Source organism: Manihot esculenta, chromosome 5, assembly GCF_001659605.2.
Source record: "Manihot esculenta cultivar AM560-2 chromosome 5, M.esculenta_v8, whole genome shotgun sequence".
In the NCBI taxonomy this organism is placed as follows: Eukaryota; Viridiplantae; Streptophyta; class Magnoliopsida; order Malpighiales; family Euphorbiaceae; genus Manihot; species Manihot esculenta.
The window spans coordinates 6666488-6684634 of record NC_035165.2 but is presented as its reverse complement, the minus strand read 5'-3'; the positions used below and the strand labels follow the sequence as shown (position 1 = coordinate 6684634).

General features: G+C 33.3%; 3 protein-coding genes across 4 annotated transcripts; all 3 read right to left on the bottom strand.

Annotated features, from left to right (window-relative positions):
- Positions 1 to 234: 234 nt before the first annotated feature.
- Positions 235 to 5989, bottom strand: LOC110615650 (ETO1-like protein 1). 2 transcript variants are annotated; one of them, XM_021757643.2, is made up of 5 exons: positions 5074 to 5987; positions 3244 to 4956; positions 2524 to 2815; positions 1547 to 1856; positions 235 to 723 (listed from the first exon to the last, which is right to left on the bottom strand). In XM_021757643.2, the coding sequence occupies exons 1-5, from the start codon at positions 5196 to 5198 to the stop codon at positions 503 to 505; spliced, it is 2661 nt and encodes an 886-aa protein (XP_021613335.1). In that variant the 5' UTR covers positions 5199 to 5987; the 3' UTR covers positions 235 to 502. The 2 variants fall into 2 exon arrangements, with proteins under 2 accessions (XP_021613335.1, XP_021613336.1); XM_021757644.2 differs by having other exon boundaries at positions 632 to 766; positions 5074 to 5989.
- Positions 5990 to 9524: 3535 nt separating this feature from the next.
- Positions 9525 to 14377, bottom strand: LOC110614772 (protein TIFY 4B). Its single transcript, XM_021756428.2, has 9 exons — positions 14071 to 14377; positions 13873 to 14000; positions 13478 to 13647; positions 11905 to 11995; positions 11626 to 11788; positions 11303 to 11368; positions 10297 to 10354; positions 9990 to 10204; positions 9525 to 9765 (listed from the first exon to the last, which is right to left on the bottom strand). Exons 1-9 carry the CDS (start codon positions 14186 to 14188, stop codon positions 9749 to 9751), a joined length of 1026 nt encoding a protein of 341 aa, XP_021612120.1. The 5' UTR covers positions 14189 to 14377; the 3' UTR covers positions 9525 to 9748.
- A 1167-nt stretch (positions 14378 to 15544) lies between these two features.
- Positions 15545 to 17956, bottom strand: LOC110614843 (chlorophyllase-1, chloroplastic). The gene is made up of 2 exons (XM_021756522.2): positions 16218 to 17956; positions 15545 to 15988 (listed from the first exon to the last, which is right to left on the bottom strand). Exons 1-2 carry the CDS (start codon positions 16479 to 16481, stop codon positions 15767 to 15769), a joined length of 486 nt encoding a protein of 161 aa, XP_021612214.2. The 5' UTR covers positions 16482 to 17956; the 3' UTR covers positions 15545 to 15766.
- Between the last annotated feature and the right edge of the window lie 191 nt (positions 17957 to 18147).

The following is an 18147-nucleotide window of genomic DNA, read 5'->3' as shown; positions in this document are numbered from 1 at the left end:
TTAACCCAAAACAAAGCGTGATCAAAGTGAAAAATCAGAAACTAAAAGAAGAGAAATAAAGAGGTCCTAGCATTTTATTTTGAGATGACCCGTAATTATAACCGGTCCTAATAAGTGCAATGGTGAATTAGTTTAGAGGAACCTCGGCGATTTTATTCCTGGAATAAATTTTCAAGAAAATAAAAAAAGGCATACTTTTTTTACAAGATCGAATAATATTTAGGAAACTAAAAGGAAGAAGAGAGAATTATTTTCTTTGTAAGCAAATGAGTTTCTGATCCTACCAGAATTATATGTTTGCAGGTACCAAGACATCCTCCTACTATTAGGTCGAACAATTAGCTATAAAATGGGACGAACATGGATGCTTTCACATTAATTAATTAAATATTACAAAACTGGAAAAAGCATAAATTGAAAAAAAAAAAAAAATTGAGGGTCGGGAAAGAATAGTATACAGGGTGATGATAAGAAGCATATATTTGCAGTTGCCCGTATAGATTCAGGGTTCATGGCTGCTTACACGGCTGTGAAATTCCAACATTTCTTGGTGCGTTGGGTCGACGGAGAGAGCAGCTCGACAGTCGCGTAGGGCGCCCATGACATCACCAATGTGCTCATAAAATGCAGCCCTCAAGTGTAGAAGGTGAAAGTTTGCTTTGAATGCAATTGCCCTTGATAGTTCCACTATGGCTTCCTTCTCCTTTTGATTGTCCATTAACACTGACCCAACACAAAAAAGCAGTGCAGCTACAATATCAGTTTCCTACAAATGAAAAACTAAGCATATGATGTCACCCCACTTCAGTTCAGTAAGATCCAACAAAGACCTTGTCTTTACCAATTAAAAAAAAGGAAAATTTACTCTTTACTCCGTATATTATAAGAATTCATTAGTTGGTCCATCGGTTTTAAAAAATATATTAAGACGTTTTTGACATTTTAAAAAGTCTATTAATGCATCCGTAAGTCTATTAATGCATCTATTAAGTTTAGTCATTGAGTATTTTGCTATTTAGTCTTTTTAGCCTTTTTGTTTTGAAAAGGCCTATGAATTGGTTTCTTGATTTTATAAAAACTTTACTAATTAGTCTTTCCGTATCAATGATATTTTAAATTTTTTTTAAAATATTTAGCGGATAGACTAATTAATAAACTTTTTAAAACATCATAAATATTTCAATGTATTTTTCAAAACTAATAAACCAACTAATGAGTTTTCTTATAATATACAGATTAGATAGTAAATTTCTCTAGAAAAAGAAAAATAAAAACAAAAAGGAAGATTGTAACAAACTTCAACCTAAAAACCGACAAATTCAAAGAATGGACACCAACAATATCAAATGAGTATACAGGCTGGGTGTTTATATGAAGACAGAACTGAGAGCATGTTTCTGTCAGAAGTTCAGAGTCCAAACAACAGCCAACACATACAGAATAATCATGGCAATATCACACTCAATTAGGGGGAAAACTTCAATTCTTTCTATGTGATAACTATTTGTGTGGTACTACAGTGAGGTATGGAAGACAATAATCTGACCTGCAGCTCGATATTTGTAAGGATACACTCGAAGTGGATCTAATTTTGTGACAATCTCAAGATCTGCTTTTGCAAGTTCACGATCACAGTACTCAGACCTCTTTTCATAAGCAGATGCATTATTCTGGGCTTTCTCAATCAGTTTTGTCATTTCTTCGTATGCAGCAGCCTTGTCATTTCTGAGAAAATGGACTCGTGCAAGACCCTGGTGAGCTCTAGTGTGCCTGATCTTAAGGGCATTTATGTAGCAATCAGCTGCCAAATCTAATTTCCCCCGGTCCACATATACACTTCCAAGATTGTTAAGTGCCTGGCAAATAAAATTTTGAGAACTAAAATGTTAGTACATGCATGCTTATTCACATAATGCAATGTTAAATAATAGTTGATTAATCAATTTACACTATATTGACAATTTTTTTTTTGGGAGATTTGAAGGAGGCATAAAGGCGGAATACAATCAATGCGCTACACAATAGGAGGTAGTCTTCTCTCTTTTCCCCCATAAAAGTGAATGGGGAGACTCGAACACTATATTGACAGTTATCACTACTATATATATACACACACACACGAGGTATCATTCATATAGCAGGCAGATTGTGGATTGATAAATTCATAAGTCATAACCATAAAAAGTTCCATGCACAAGTATAATTTCCACAGAGAACTCTTCAACATCCTTTTCGATAAATGAAACTTTTTATCCCAAAGATATTAACAGCGAGGATGATGTGCAAAATCTTCACATTTCACTCTATAACGAATAACAATGTGAGATGTTCTTTAAACAAAGCCAAATGCGTAAACAGCATAAGACCATGATACAAACCAAAGTTGGGTTACAGATGAAAGTCAATGGTTATTTTATAATTCTTATGAAGATAGCCAATTTACTGCATAATTTGATAGGCAAATGCTAGCAAGTCAAAGGAAGGAATATTGTCATGAAAGCTGTAAGGACATTAAAACCATACCTGGCCTTTCCGCAGTCTGTCTGAAGGGCACTTCAAAGCATCATCAAGGAGTGACACAACAGTTACAGAACAAGATGGATCCTGGCTGGAGTCAGCCAGTGCATAGGCTTTAAGGAAGAAGGCCTCGAAGGACCTATTAATTTTGATAGACTCCTCAGCTTTTAGAAGCCCTTCCTCACAATGACCAGTGTCATACAAGATCCATCCTTCATAAACTAGACGTTCATGTTCAGTTGATGCATGTAGACGGGCTAATTGTAAGCTTTGCATGGTTGCCTCAGGACAGTTCAACCTATCAAGTACAGAAATGAGCTTCATGTCAATCTTATTTTAAACATCATCCATTCAGTCCATGCCAACATCCTAAGGCAGTAAATTGCATGGAAGAGGACTCAAGGAAAGTCGAAGTGTAAAATGACTGGAAAACTTTCTCACTTGACAGGAAAATTAAAGAAATATGTGCTGATGGGTGGGAGGGATAATGAACAAGTAAAAAAAGTTCAAGCATACGTTCTGATTCTGACTCTAGAAAGGATAATTCCATGCAAATGTGAGATCACAAATCTCGGCCATATGTGCCAGCCCCCAAGGAGTTGGGGACCTGGATTAAAACACTGTATATGCCCTGATGTTGCATATGCTTGATAAAGAAGTTAGGTGTTAGTCTAAGTCCAACAAATTCATGACGTTGTCACAATGCCAGTTAATTTCAGAACAGACCTAAGAAGAAGCAGAGACTGTCTGAAGTATAGAACACCTTTTGGTGCATCAGATTCAAGCATTTGGTATATGACAGAGAGAGACCCTATATCATCAACTGAAGACCACCTCTCATACAATTGCATCCAGCAATCTGCTGTTGTCCAATTGCCAACATGCTCTCGCACAAGGGTTCGAAGTTGGTATGCTGCCACCCGCCCCTCAAACATTCTATAATCTGGGGAGAGAGTAAGAATTGCCTGAACATCAGATAGGGCTGCTCCATAATCCTCAAGACCTAGATAGAAACAAAACCTGAGTTCCAAGCATTCCAGTGCAAGTTTAAACCCAAGAATCCTGTTAATTTCTGCAAGTGCAGCTTTAACATTTTCTCTCCTCATCAAAGAAGCTGCTCGATACATGTAGGGATATGTGAGTGTTGGGTCCAACTCAGTTGCTTTATCAAGGTCCTCATATTTCTTATTGCCTTCACAGTACAAGGACCTCTCCTGATACATCCATCCCAGTGGGTTAATAGAGGAAACCACAGAGCTGAGCTTGTCATAAGCCCAAAGTCTATGACCCCTAATGTAACCCAGTCTAGCCAAACCTGATACAGAATATATATGACCAGCACCCAAAGCTGCTTCAAAAAGATGTTCGGCTTCATCATACTCTTTCCTCAAAAGCCTCACACATCCCAACTGATGAAAAGCCAACATTTTCTGCCGGTTAGTTTCAGCTGATTCCACCAACCGTTCTAGTAAACAAGCTGTTTTATTGGACTGAGGATCAAGATTCATGGAAACTTCACTTAATAAACAGTACAGTGAAAATGAGGCAGCCCCAACCATAATCATCCTTTTCTGTTTATCAGCATGACTAAATATTTCCACCACCCGATCATCATTCAGACAAGCAGGAAGCTCTTGTAAGAAAACTTGCAAACATGATGCGGCAAGGATGGGAGATTTTTCTTCAAGAGCAAATTCCATGAGTTCTACAGCGTCTTCTAAGGAGGAAACCAGAGAAGCAAGTTTCCTATCGCATTCATCTTTTAGCCTTTCGCAACAGAACTTATTTGCAAAGAGCAATATTTCTAACAAAACATTTGGGGAGACTTCGATCAAACTGCCTGTCACACTGAATTCACTTATTGCCTTAAAACCCAAAGGGGATATGTTGTTTTCAGAAAAATCTATATTTTCACAGAGAGATTCTGAGAAACAGCCATTAAGCATAGCTTGGAATGGAGCAGAAAGGCCTGAAATTTTCTTCCTATCACAAAATATCTTCTCATCCCCAATTTTAAAGATGACATTTTTTAAATTGCAGTCGGCATTCATTAAAGCATGCTCATTAAACTTCAAACTTGAATCAGCATGAAGTTGGGAGACAACATCTATTGGTCCAATCTCTTCTTCACATTTACCACAAGTGGCAAGCAAGTCAGAAAGAAGCTCCTCTCCTTTCTTCTCATACTTTAACCATGCCCTAAATACAAGCTTCTCATGCACAGTGCTAGATTTCTGCCATGCGGAGCGGAGGCTTCTCCCCATCAATTTGACTTCCCCAAGGCCCCTAAAGACCTGAAATTGCAATAAATAGAGATTTGCCCTCTCTTGGGCAGCACATGATTCAAGTTCTTCATGAATTTGAGCTAAAACTTCTACATAATCAACTGGTCTAAAGAATGGTAGAACTGGAGGTTCAGGGACCTTGATAAGTGATTCTCTACAAATAGAAATCCAAAAGAGGAAAAGGAAAAGGAACCAAAAAAAAGTCAATCTATTGGTCAAAAGGAAATTGCCTTAGTTATTTGAACTATAAAAGATGAAAACAAAGACTTACATGGAGGAAGAAGAGCATGGAGACAGTTTTGATAGTTTCCCTCTTTCAACCTGAAGCCATGACTGTGGATTCAAAGCATTTTCTTGTGACTCTTTACATGATTCAGAGGGAAAGAAAGTCCTCATGGGGCATAACAGATGAAACAAGTCCCAGATCTCCACAGTATCCAGATGGATTTTTGCTTTGCTTTACTTTTCTTTCTCTATCCCCCCTCCCCAGCCTCCCTAGAAATCGAACACTACAAAGTTGGGGAGTCAAAAGGGGAAAATAGAAAAGCTAATATTTGCTTGTGTTCATAAGCCACTTCCTCAGCCCGCAAAGCAACAAAAACTCAATCCAAAAAAAAAGAAAAAATACAAACAAACAAACAGCTTCCAAGTACGATATCACTCAGCAAAGTTGACACGTTGCATATGTTGATCCCAAAAGCAGGCAAAACATGACGGCTAATTCTCACTCAGAGCAGCACTCAAGATTTTGATTGGGTAATTTTCAGTAATGAATAACCAGAACTTCATCAGCTGCTATTCTCTAACATAGAACAAACATTAGCTATCTCATTCCACAACAAACAAAGCAAATGAAACAAGAAAAGATCGAATCCAGCCAACAGCCACGTAAGATCTCTCTACCCCACAAAATCCCCTTATAGCAAAGCCAAAAGCAGCAGAACAAATAGACGAATAGATAGAGACAAAGAAGGAAACCCAGTTGAGTTGTGAGTTTAAAAAAATTGAAGATGGAAATCACAGATTACGAGAGCTGGAGCTTGCAGAGGCAGGATAAATCAAAGTGATGCAATCCAAAGGGAAAAATTCTGAATCCAGCTTTTGTTAAGTTTCTTTTGTATGTTAAAAGGGAAGTCTTTTTCTTTTCTTGCTACTGTGGAGACTAAAGAAGGGAAGAAGCTATTTGGAGCAACAGTTCGTTGGAAGAATAAAACTACAAAAAGAATCGGTTTCTTTTTAAATAAAATTAATTTTTTATTTAAAAATATATTAAAAAAGAACTTATATTTAAAAAATAATTTTTCATATAAATTATTTTTAATAAAATAATTTATTTTTATTATTAAATTTTAATTTAAAAAATCAAATATATTAATAAATTAATATATAAAGATTTTATGATATGGTACTATAGATTAAGGATATTTTCGACAAACTGATCATAATGAGAGATTCCCCTTTAAAAAACTAAACTCTTCGCTATGTAACTAACCAACTTAATCATGTCATAAATATTGATTTTTTATTTGAAATTATAAATCACTTTATTTCATGATAACTTATTTATTATTATATTAAAAAATAAATTTATTTATTTTAATAATAATTTAATGAAAACCTCATCACACAATTTTAAATAACTACATTAAAAAATTCTAAACTTTTAAAAATATAATATACTGATTAATCGTTTCATTAATTTTATTCAATTGAATTTTAAAAATAAAAAATATTAATATAAATTATATTTAAATAAAAATAATAATAATATTAAAAAATAAATAAATATTTTTTTAGCAAAAATAAAACACCATTCATTTCAGTTGAGTTGTGAAAAACTATAAATTATTCAAACTTAATGTATAACAATATTTTCAAAAACACAAATGTTAATAGAAAAATCTTAAAATAGTCTTAAGAATTTGAAGGAAAATAAATTTTTTGTGATATTTTTCTGATTTTTTTTATAAATTTTAGACACAGTTAAAAGTCTCTTCGACGGATTCTTCGAGGGATTCTTATAAGATACTCTTTATTTATTTAACTAATTAAATAAATAAATTATAATTATTATTTAAAATTTTAATAAACATACCATATAAATTTTAAATAATTTTAATTAAATTTCTATTTAATTAATTACATTAAAATCATAATTTTTTCAAATTATAATTTTATTTAATATCAATTTATATGCAATTAAATTTTATTTAATTTAATTTTTCAATTTATTTTTTCATATAATTTTTTATGAATATTACGCCTTAAATTTTAAATATATTGATAGCAAATATAATTAATTAATTAATTTAAAAATTGATAATATTATTTATTAACTATCTAAATATCTAAATATTTAAAATGTTAAAAGTGATCAATTTATTCTATTAGTGTATGGTTTATTAGTAAAATTAATATCTCTTTATTACGAATGTCTCGATTTAACATTTAATACATAAAATGTATCTGCAACGTTAAATTATATTAAATTTTATTTGTTAACAATTGATCGAATAAAGAAATTTTAAATTTTATTTATTAATTTCATTTTATTTTATATAAATATTTTATGATAATGCTAATAAAGGACAAATGAAATATTTTCTAATTTAACCTACAATCATAAATTCTATCTCAATTACTTAAACACTTTCATATAATTATTAATATGTCAAATTTATTCTCGTTTATTACTCATAAATTAACTAACATGTAAAATAAATCAAAATGTAAAAATTTTTATATAAAATTATTTATTGACAAATACATATGATTTAAATAATCCATAAACCCATATTATTTTCATATGAATTTCTAAATGAGTCAATTCAGTGCTATCATTTATAAAATAAATACCTACATATTAGAGATAAATTTAAGATATCAATTATTTCATAAAAAAAAAATAATATATATCAATCTCAACAGTTTTATTGTCTAATCCTAATAAAAATATTAATAAAAAATATTCATTAATAAGAAATATTCGGAGATATTACTTAAATGCAATAACTTCATTTATCATTTTTTTTATAGTAATATAATTTTATAGATTTTATTTTTACTCAAAATCTAATTAAATAAACATTAAAAATAAATAAATATTTTTATTGAAATATAATAAAAATTAAAAATTAATAAAATAAAATATTTAACTACAACAAAATACACATAATTAATAATTAAGTGTTCATGGATTAACTAATGAGTTTATTTATATCATAGAACAAAATAATAATCTTTTCTAAAAAGAAATGTTAATTTCCAATATCCTCAAATTAGATAGCTGTAAATTTGGTGATATCCTCTAAATTCTAAATCGTATTATTAAAATATATTTCCTCATAATTTTTATTTATTTTGCTTTTATACACATATTACAAAATATAATTTTTTATATTAAATTTTTAATTATATTAATTTTAAAAATATAAATTTTATTAGATATTAAAATATATTTTGAATATTTATAATAATTAATTTATATGTTATTATAATATAAAAAAATAGACAATAATTAAAAATAAATAAATAAAAATATAGAAAAAGGGTAACTTGCTATAATTCAATTTTCAAGTTATTTATAACAAATTTTATTTATTGTCTATCGACTAAATGAGTACCAACAAGTTTCTCTCATTTTTTATTATAATAGAAAAACCTTTATATTTTAATTTAATGTAAATAATTATTATACTAAATATGGATAACAATAATCTAAGGTTGAAAATATTATTTTACTAATAGAAGTACAAGTAAAAGCACTATATATAATATGAATCTATACATAAAAATTTGAAAATCAACCATATTATAAATTATATGAATGCATTAAAATTTAGATGCAACAGAGAATATTAAGAAGTAAATTCTGTCAATAATGGAAGAAAAATTTATGTGAATGAAAGAATTTTGTTCTAATTATATCCAATAATTTCTTCAAATTACAATGAACAGTAACATTAGAGAAAGAAGAAAAAAGCAAGCTTTGTTTTTGTTTTTTTTTTTTTTTTTTTTATGTAGGGCTTATTAATATTATCACATACCATGAGAGGTATAAAAATTCAAGAGCCATCCATCTCATAAGACAGAATCAAGAGGTAAGGAAAAATCTATTATTCTTCTTATAGCTTAGGGTTCAATGGATCAGAGAAAAGCAAATCTAAGGAAATTGACCAATGGCAATACGCGTCATGTTCATGCATGTATATGATTAGCCTTAAATAGAGCAGCGGTATGTCACTGATGAAAGATTTGGGGCGCTCATAATAATTGAAAATTTGACCAAATGACTAAACGGGGAGCAAGGAATGATGGGTTCGGCCACCTTTCTAGTGAGACAGAAAGAGAGACAGCAGCGTATATATCCTTTTCCACTTTCAATAATTTGACTTTGGTCACAAATCTTCGTCAGAAGGATTATGCATATCCCTCTCACTTATCCTAAAGCCTCCGGTCCATACATGGGTCCTTGATGCCTCACCTATGCCTCCTCACATGGCTCAATTCAACAACTCCCATTGGTCTATTCTACTGCAATCTCTCACTCGGGAGTATCCAACGGATATCAATTCAAGCTTCTTCATGAAAGACATCATTTGTTCAGGCTGCTTTTATGTGCTCAGCCATTGGTCCATGACCATAGAGCAACGAGAATGCAGCTAAGGTAATAGGATTAGCAATTGCCCATTACATTAGTTACTAGCTATTAAGAGATACAGATAGGGTGAATAAATTTAGATAAATCTGAACTTAGAATTTGTTTTCTGCTTGACTACGGAAACCTCTACAATACACTTTATCTTCCTAGCACAAACTCTTCCAAAGAAGCTACTCCCTATAGCCTTCTTACGTGACATCAGAAAGTAGAAATGGTCAAGTGGAACACGCAAGTCCTTGCTCATAGTGATAGAGTATCTTACATAACAGAATCATCCTCTCCATATTCAACATTCTTGTATATCTGCACATGAATGCCACAATCAGAAGTTATTGTTAATAGTTTAACCCTTCTATATATTGACATTCATGCTACAGTTGGTGTAAAGGAAATATGAAGTTGATAAGTTAATGACTTTTGCAATCTGTATCAATTCAAATGACATAAACTAATATAAACATTTGAAGGGAGCATCAAGTGTTATTTCCACTACAAACTTAAATGTTTGACAGAAGAGTGTGTGCTACCTCTGCCATTGAGATCAGCAGGGAGATAGGAATGTTTTGCTGTATTCTCAACCGAGCTGCATTGTGTTGGCATTTGAGGTGGTCTGGGTTGAGGAGAAGAGAATGCACCACTAAGGTTCCATTGATCATTTGAGAATTGATCTCCTTCTCGATAATTGAAGTTCATGTCCGAGCTAGCAGATGAAGGCATTGCCACCTTTCTCTTGTTCTTGAACCTTCACCTAATAGGAATATGAGGGACGAATAACAGGGCAAAATAGACTGCTTGATTTACCTTGACGTCGTAAGTATATACTATTTAAGATACCTGTCTTTTCGCTTTTCAAGATATCTCTGTACTGATGCTTTTCTACTTGCTGGGCCTTCTGAAACATTTTTAAGACAGAGTTAATTTAACATAATGAAAAGAAGAAGAAGAAGAAGAAGAAGAAGAAGTTGAAATCCCCATCAATCAGTAAGCATATAAGAGGAATTAATTTCTCTCTTCGTGGAAAATGAGAATCATAAAGAAACTTTGTAAGGGAAAAAGAATTCTCCAGCTCATTCCCCTGTGTTATTTTAAAAGTAACTCCAGTATATTTTCACAGCATCTCTGGCGCTTAATTATAATGAACTTCAGAAAACAAATTGACATGGCCTAGGAAGCAGATCATTTGATCAATTAAGCAGGCTTAATTACATGGGATGCCAAGATATTACAAATAATTAAAAGCTTGCGAATAGAAATCAATCTGAACTTCAGAAGCTGGCACAATAGAAAACAAACCTTCAAGAAGATTGACCCAAAAAAAAGCCACCTTCCTTGGTCAGGCAGTAAGGTTAAATGAGGACATACGGCCTGCTATTATTAACATAGTGATATTCCAAAGGGTTCTTGTGCAGATACCACAAGTTAATTGCAAAAGGAAAGAGGAAAACAACTTCAATAGAGGTGATATATTGCATCCTCAAGTGGTGCAAGAATTTTATCACAAGTCACTCTGACTCAAGCGATATCACATTCTCGTTTCTCAGTCATAATGAACCATCCAATATACTATAAGAGAGTCCTATCTGTAAATTAAAGCCAGCATGGAAATAAATAAAGTTTGTACTGAAGTAGGAACAATGCAAGCTAGAGCAATAAAACATTCAAAGTACCAAGTGATAAAAGATGAATGACAATGCCGATTATATGATATAAAGTCTATTTATTGGGTATTATCTGCTCTAGGTGGTTTTTGAAATAAAAGTTTGATTTGCAACACACACATACACAGAGGTCATAGAAGTAGAAATTTTTTCTTGAGCTGATTAGCTTAGTGTAGGTTAACCTAGGCTGTCTTCATGTGACATGTTGCTCTCTTCCCTGGGCAGCTCACAATTATCGGCCACTTTACCTGCAAAGTACAACCATGACAACCTGTTACTACAAATACAAAGCTCCGTGTACCAACAATTGTTGCAACTTGAGACAAGAATTTATGCCGTGACAAATAAGCCACAAATAGGTATATATATCTCCCTATGCTCATCATGTTGATAATTTTGGAAACTGGAGCTGTATAACTAGTATCAACATGTGAGGATAAGAAATAAATGTTCATGCAAATGCAATTCTTAAAAACAAAGAACCCTAACACCCTTGAGAACCAACCTGTCTGCAGGGCAGGAAAGATCAACATAGGCGAAATAGGCGCTGCTTTGACACCTGGACTTTCCAGTCGGCTTGGAATGGGCCATAATGCTGGAACTGTATCAGACGAAGTTTCCAGAGAAAATGAGAGTGGATATGCAGCAAGCTGCATTATTGCTTGTGCCTGAAAATAATTACATCAGATGACCAGTCTACAACAGCATACTGTTCATAGTCTTCATGAAAAGGAAAATAACATCTGGAATAGTATTTCTACAGAAAAATAAAAGGAAATTCTACCTTGTCTCTTGGTACATCATCATAAATGTTAACCTTCCCACAATAAAAAATTGTCATCTGTCCTACAGGCTCATTTGCTGTGGTCTTAATCCTGTCAAGTTAAACACACTAACTCAGTTTTTGAACCTGAATTAGTAGTCTATGCTACTGCATACTTGTCATTTCATCCTTAGAATTTATGGTCATGTCGCAGATGCTCAAAAATCTAAATTACACAGCTGCTTGAGGATCAAAATGGTCCACTGCCAAAGGTAATTCAGTTACATGGACAGTGTCATCATTGATTGCCCTAATGAAAATATGAAAAGAAAACAAAAAAGAAACATCCCAAAGGAGACCAAATAACACCTCCAACCCAATTCAAATGCTGGGAATTGGAATATGCAGTGATTGAAAAATTATAAGCCACAGTTATCTAAGGGTGCAGATTTAGAGACATCATATTAAAACTCCACTGTAGGGAAATGTGTTGGGATTTAATTCAAAATTTCAACATTAGATTTGATATTTAGTTATTATTTTTTTTATTATTTTACAATTTTAATTATTCAAATAAGTTATAAGATTTATTAGGATATTTGTTGAGATTTTTTAATTTGTGAATCGTGGTTGTAAAGCTTATTTAAAGGCACCTGAATTTCATTTTTAAGTATTCAGTTCTCTACTACTTCTCTTCTTATTTTCTTTCCTAATATCGTGAATCAAATTCTCAATAAAATAAGACTGGCTATCATAGGCAGTAGCACAGTCTGAAGCACTTTTCTACTCGTGCACACATGTTCCCATGACAAACTAAATGTATCCAGAAGTCATTTTAATTAACTTAACAAGGAAGATGCATATATTGCAATCCTTTTCAGATTTCAAATTTCAAACAAATTGCAAGTGTTATGATTCAAATTATACGAAATATTACATAAAGATTTGCAAGTGTATATCACTTCACAGCGACAAAAGTATAATGCAACCTGTCAAGGCCAAAAGAAAAGAAGGGGAGGGGGAGGGGGAGGGGGAGGGGGAGAGAGGGAGGGGGGAGAAGAGGAAAAAGAAGAAGAAGATGATGATGATCGATGAAAAAGGTAAAAGGAAGGAAAGAAATGAAAAATAGAAGACCCCACTGAATAACGCAAAGGTTATAGCAGTAGCAATACCAGACAAGTGAAGGACAGTTTTCGTTGACCAAGCCGACAATAGTTGTTGCTCAAATACAAATCCGGTTTTAACAACATTTGTAAACTAGCCAGCAAGCACATGCCGCTCAAATTCCAGATACAAGGGTTATAATTAACTCGCTGACAAGATAGTAATCGGCACAAAGTTGACCCACGAAGTCAAAACTAAGTCTATCCACAAAGAGAGAGCAAAAGTGCAAAAAATAAAGAAATAAAAAAGAGCTAAATTGGCTTGTAATCTCATAAGTTGAGCAAACCCAGATACTTCCACTTGCATGAAATTCACTGCAAAACTACATGTATTTTTGCCTCCACATAAAATATATAATATTAATAGAATAAAGCGATAACAAGGCTGCTAATCCATCAACATTAACTAACAACAAAACCAAAGGAACAACCTCGGGGAAACCGAGTCATTATCGGTGGCAACGAGACGGGCCGGGAGATCTACATGAGAATCATGCTTTGTGGGATCATGTCGTGGAAACGGAACAGGTTCCTCAGGCGATGCGGAGATCTGTTTATCGGGGCTCGTTTCCTTCACTGAAACAGAGGAATTTGCAGGGGCCTATAACAAATATTAAATTATGAAGATTAAATAAACGATCAGTAAAAGAAGAAGTACCGTTACATACAGAACAAGTGAAACATTTTTTTTTATTAATTGTTAAAAAAAATAAAGGGGATAAAATTTTGCTGAGAGTTTTACTTTAATAATAAATAAATATCTGTGACTAACAGCTTATAGAATTATGAGAGGGTGGTGGTTAATGGTTGGGATTGGGAGACGCACACGATGAGGGTTATCTGGACGGGGAATGTAGAGCTTTCTCCGAGTATCCGGTGTCGCTTCGAGAAGCGTTTTGAGAGAGATCACCTGCTGGACTGCCTGCGATTTGTTCCACGAAGGCCGTCTCATGCCTGCAGTGACACAACCTATACTTTGGTATTCATAAACAAGCACAAATTTATACAAAGTATCCTTAGAGACCTTTTTCTTTTAGGTATCTCCGGCAATCTTCGCGAGTGAGCTGAGAAATGTCATCTTCAGTGAGTTGGTGAATGGGTTTGTCAAGAGGAGACCGCGAAATGGTCTCTCCCGGCTGCATGGCGTTAGGTTCCGTCCAGCAATCGGCGATAGCGAGTTCAGGTAGCTCTCTGCTGCTGAGAAGATTAGCGAGATTCACAGTTTCTACTTCTTGATATTGCGGTAAATAAGAGTGTACCTTTAGGAAGTTTAGTTTAGTGGAGCGGGCGAGAGACCGGGGCAGGGGGGCTTTTGGGTAGCTGCCTTGGCTTTTTAGAAGCTTTTTCATTTATTTATTCTTCTGATGAGGCTGCAACCCCCGCTCGCCACGTAATTTTATTCTCCGCTTGGCTATAATAATAAGAAAATTTTACTTTTTAGCATAATTAATATATAATGTTTTTTCTTTTTCTTTTTAAAATATGATGTTTTAACCTTACATTTTATTCCATCCAAATTATAATTATTATTTTGATATTCAAATTTTTTAAATTATAATTACTATTTTGATATTCTGAAATTTAAAAAATAAAATGTTGGTGAAAAAAAATATTTTTTTTTTTATTTCTTTTCTTTTTATTCGATACTAGTGGCATTTTAACGCCTCTTCTCTTTTATATTTTTTCTTTATTTATTGTTTTTTATCTGATATTAGTGACGTCTAACCGCCTTTTTTTTATTTTTTTTTATCTACGGTTAGTGACGTCTAACTATCTCTCTATTACAATGTTATCTGTCTCTATCACTTAGCCTATATATATGGATGCGTCAAAATACCTCTCCATACCAGACGACCATTTAATTTCTCTAGCGCACATGCTAATAGAGCTGCGAAGTATTCTTTCTCACGTCATATCGTCGGGCTGGATTACCTTCTGTTGGACTTACACTCATGATTGATTCGGTTTGTCTTAGGTATCTGAGTTAAAGTTTGAGATATTGAATTCTGTTTGAGAATGGGCTAATGGGTTTTGAGTATGTGTTCTTTTCTAGGGTCGAGCTTCTCCCCTAAGTGTAGAAAGCTCAGCGGCTATCATTATTAGTAAAAATTGAAACTTTTTCAATTATATCGTTATTTTGAGCATACGGTCATAAATTATAATTTCAACTCATTCTTTCAATTAAGCGTTAGATTGTTTTTAAAAAAATAAATCTGTCATCAATTGATGAAAACTCAGGACTTGCATTCTTTGACCATGATGAACATTAACACATTCAAATTATTTCCAACATCAACACACCTGAATCAAAATCCATATGTTGTAGAAGAATTGAATGGAATTGATTTAGTTCTCTTCTGACCGTTGAAAAAGAAGCAGATTCCTAATAGTTTTAAACAACAGGTCGCCACAACAATAAAAGTACATGGTAACAAGCAGCCATAACAAAAATTCACAAATCATTTACAGCAAACTCACCAATCTTCCCCCACAACAAGTAACTAAAACTATAAATTCATAAATTCACAAGCCTAGAAAGCAACGAAAAGAAGAGACAACAAAGCACACTTATAAGCAATATAGTGGCGTGTCACAATCTGGATGTTTCTGTTTGTAGACAGGCTGGTAAGACAGTGTTTGGAGCTATTAGCAAGGATCAATAGCAGAATTTCTTGTCTAGGGCAATTTTTTTTTTCTACACTATATATAAATAATTGCACTTAATAGGGATCACATCGGCATCCTTTCCTCCACCTGGCAACAGGATCCAAGAGCAAGTGCAAAAGCTGTCTTTCCATCTCTGCCATAGTATGAAACAGCAAGCTAGTCCAGGTTCCCATTAACGTGTGGAGGCCTGAGAGTAACCCGTTAGCTGTTTCAGCCGCGTAACTGAGTTCGTCATTTTCACTTGTGGTAGGAATTTTGAGTAGGCAAGTATATAACTGAGCCAAAGATTAAAAAGAAAAATAAAAAGTAAGAAGTTTATATCTTTAATTCTTCCATGTAATTAAAAAAAAAAGAACTCTTAAAATCAACGAGTTTTAATTTAGTGGTATTTAATATTCTGGAGCATGACATGAATCCTAACTAATAAGATATTATTTTATTTTCTTGAGTAACCTAAACAAAATAAGAGAATCATGAATTCACATGCAAAGAGTACGCACGTACCTGAGGAGCAACAACCATGCATCCATGAAAATCTATACGATTGAAGAGGTGAGTGTAGACAGAATTGCTAGTGCAGATGCCATGGAAAAACAAGAAGACAGGGTAATTTCCCTCTACAATTGGGGAAATTATAAACAAGGGCTTAGTAGGAGTATTCATTGAAATAGGCTTTGTGGAAATATTTCCTGCTTCAAAAACAGGAAGCTGTGTTGTCAAAATTGGCTTCACCACTTCCGACGACTGTGATGTCATTGCCAGTAGCATTACTAACAATGGTATTGACACTATTGATTTTTTTTTTCCTCTCTTTTGTTTTTAACATGCACTATATTGCATTTACAAAATGCTTATAACTTATGAATAAGAATATTAAAGGCTGAAACAAACTCACAAAAATCTAAACAAATTAAATTTAAATTTAAAAAAATTAAATCAAAATATATTGAACCGATAATAAAATCGACTTGAATCGACGGTAATGAGACCAACAGAACCGATAAAAGTATTAATAAAATATACTATATCAATTTTAACAAAACCGATAACGACTTGAATCGACGATAATGAGACCAACAGAACCGATAAAAGTATTAACAAAACATACCATATTAATTTCATCGGTACTGACATAAATGCCAAAAATATCATCAAAATATAAAAAACTGATGATTGATCATAAAATAGAGACTCAAAACAATACAACACAACACACGGATAAACAAAGTAAAAAAACAAAAGTGAAAAAAATAAAATCAAATAATCTCAGGCAACCTAGAACACAACAAAAAAAATAAAGACTCATAATAAATAAATCTAGACAGCACCAAAATACCACTCAGAAGGACCACACAGCACCCAAGACCATCCAGGAGGACCACGCAGCAGAACTCTCGACGGGAGCGTTAATCACCGAAAATAGTGGTGCGGTGCCGAGGTAACATACGCATGTAGGAAGATCTATCCTGAAAGCTAATTGGAGCATTCCTCACAAGTCAAGAACAACACCCTCGCAACGAAACTCTAAGACCTGCAAAATAAACAGATGACCAACAGCAAAAAAACTGCAGCATCTAATTCGATGAAGGAAAACCAAAAGAGAATAAAGACAAACAAAGCTTTCCCCTACCTAAAGGCAGGGGAAGCAAACCAAATTACAAAGAGGCTAACAAACGGAGACGAGAACACCGTCAACAATCACAATGGAACAAAACTCCACACCGAGCATCGTTCTTCCTGCCGCATACTTCTCCTCTCTCTTCCTTAGTTGTTTTCACTAAATTACATATATTCATTAAAAGGATGATATTTATGTATATTATAATATGATTCAAACTTTTTATAATAGGATTCAAATTTTTAAATATCATGAATATTTTTTTATCTCGAAAAAACCCATATATTAAGTTTAACATAATTTAAAAATTAAAAAATAGTTTATGATGGTAATAAAAGTGGGCTAATTTCGTTACCTTTTTTACCACTCGCCTCCATTTGTAGGCGATATATTCTCTTCTGCAACTTAAAATATCTCTTCTGTTAAAATTTGTTGGGAGAGGCTCACATTTTTTAGTGATATCTTCTTGATTTTTTTTAATTAAACAATTCCATCCTTAATCCTTGACAATTAAACCCAAGTCTTCCATACTAATTTTCTTTTTAAATTTTGATGATCTGAGATCCAATAGAATAGAGTTTTACAAGGGTTTTGTATTACTGAATCAGGCTTAAACTTTCTGAGGAGAGGACTCCTCTTTTATACATTGTCTTGCTTGCTGGTGACGTGTAAAGGTCTCTCCAGGATTGGGCCACGCGTCTCTGCCATGCGGATTCGGAGGTACTAGGGTATCAGCCGCCTGCTCCATGCGTAACGGCCTCTGATTCTCCCCGTGCGTACGCTCCAGCGGATCTGCCAGGCTGTCTGGTGAATATT

What these genes read in the sequence shown, in the direction of transcription:
- LOC110615650 (XM_021757643.2), bottom strand. Translation starts at nt 5,198, where the DNA reads ATGAGGACTTTCTTTCCCTCTGAATCATGTAAAGAGTCACAAGAAAAT. An exon ending in CCATGCTCTTCTTCCTCCAT is followed by an intron (nt 4,957 to 5,073) that starts GTAAGTCTTTGT and finishes TTCTATTTGTAG; the next exon opens with AGAATCACTTATCAAGGTCC. An exon ending in ACAGACTGCGGAAAGGCCAG is followed by an intron (nt 1,857 to 2,523) that starts GTATGGTTTTAA and finishes TTTATTTGCCAG; the next exon opens with GCACTTAACAATCTTGGAAG.
- LOC110614772 (XM_021756428.2), bottom strand. Translation starts at nt 14,188, where the DNA reads ATGCAGCCGGGAGAGACCATTTCGCGGTCTCCTCTTGACAAACCCATT. An exon ending in CTTTCCTGCCCTGCAGACAG is followed by an intron (nt 11,369 to 11,625) that starts GTTGGTTCTCAA and finishes TGTACTTTGCAG; the next exon opens with GTAAAGTGGCCGATAATTGT. An exon ending in GTCACATGAAGACAGCCTAG is followed by an intron (nt 10,355 to 11,302) that starts GTTAACCTACAC and finishes AAAATGTTTCAG; the next exon opens with AAGGCCCAGCAAGTAGAAAA.
- LOC110614843 (XM_021756522.2), bottom strand. Translation starts at nt 16,481, where the DNA reads ATGCTACTGGCAATGACATCACAGTCGTCGGAAGTGGTGAAGCCAATT. An exon ending in GCATGGTTGTTGCTCCTCAG is followed by an intron (nt 15,989 to 16,217) that starts GTACGTGCGTAC and finishes TCTTTGGCTCAG; the next exon opens with TTATATACTTGCCTACTCAA.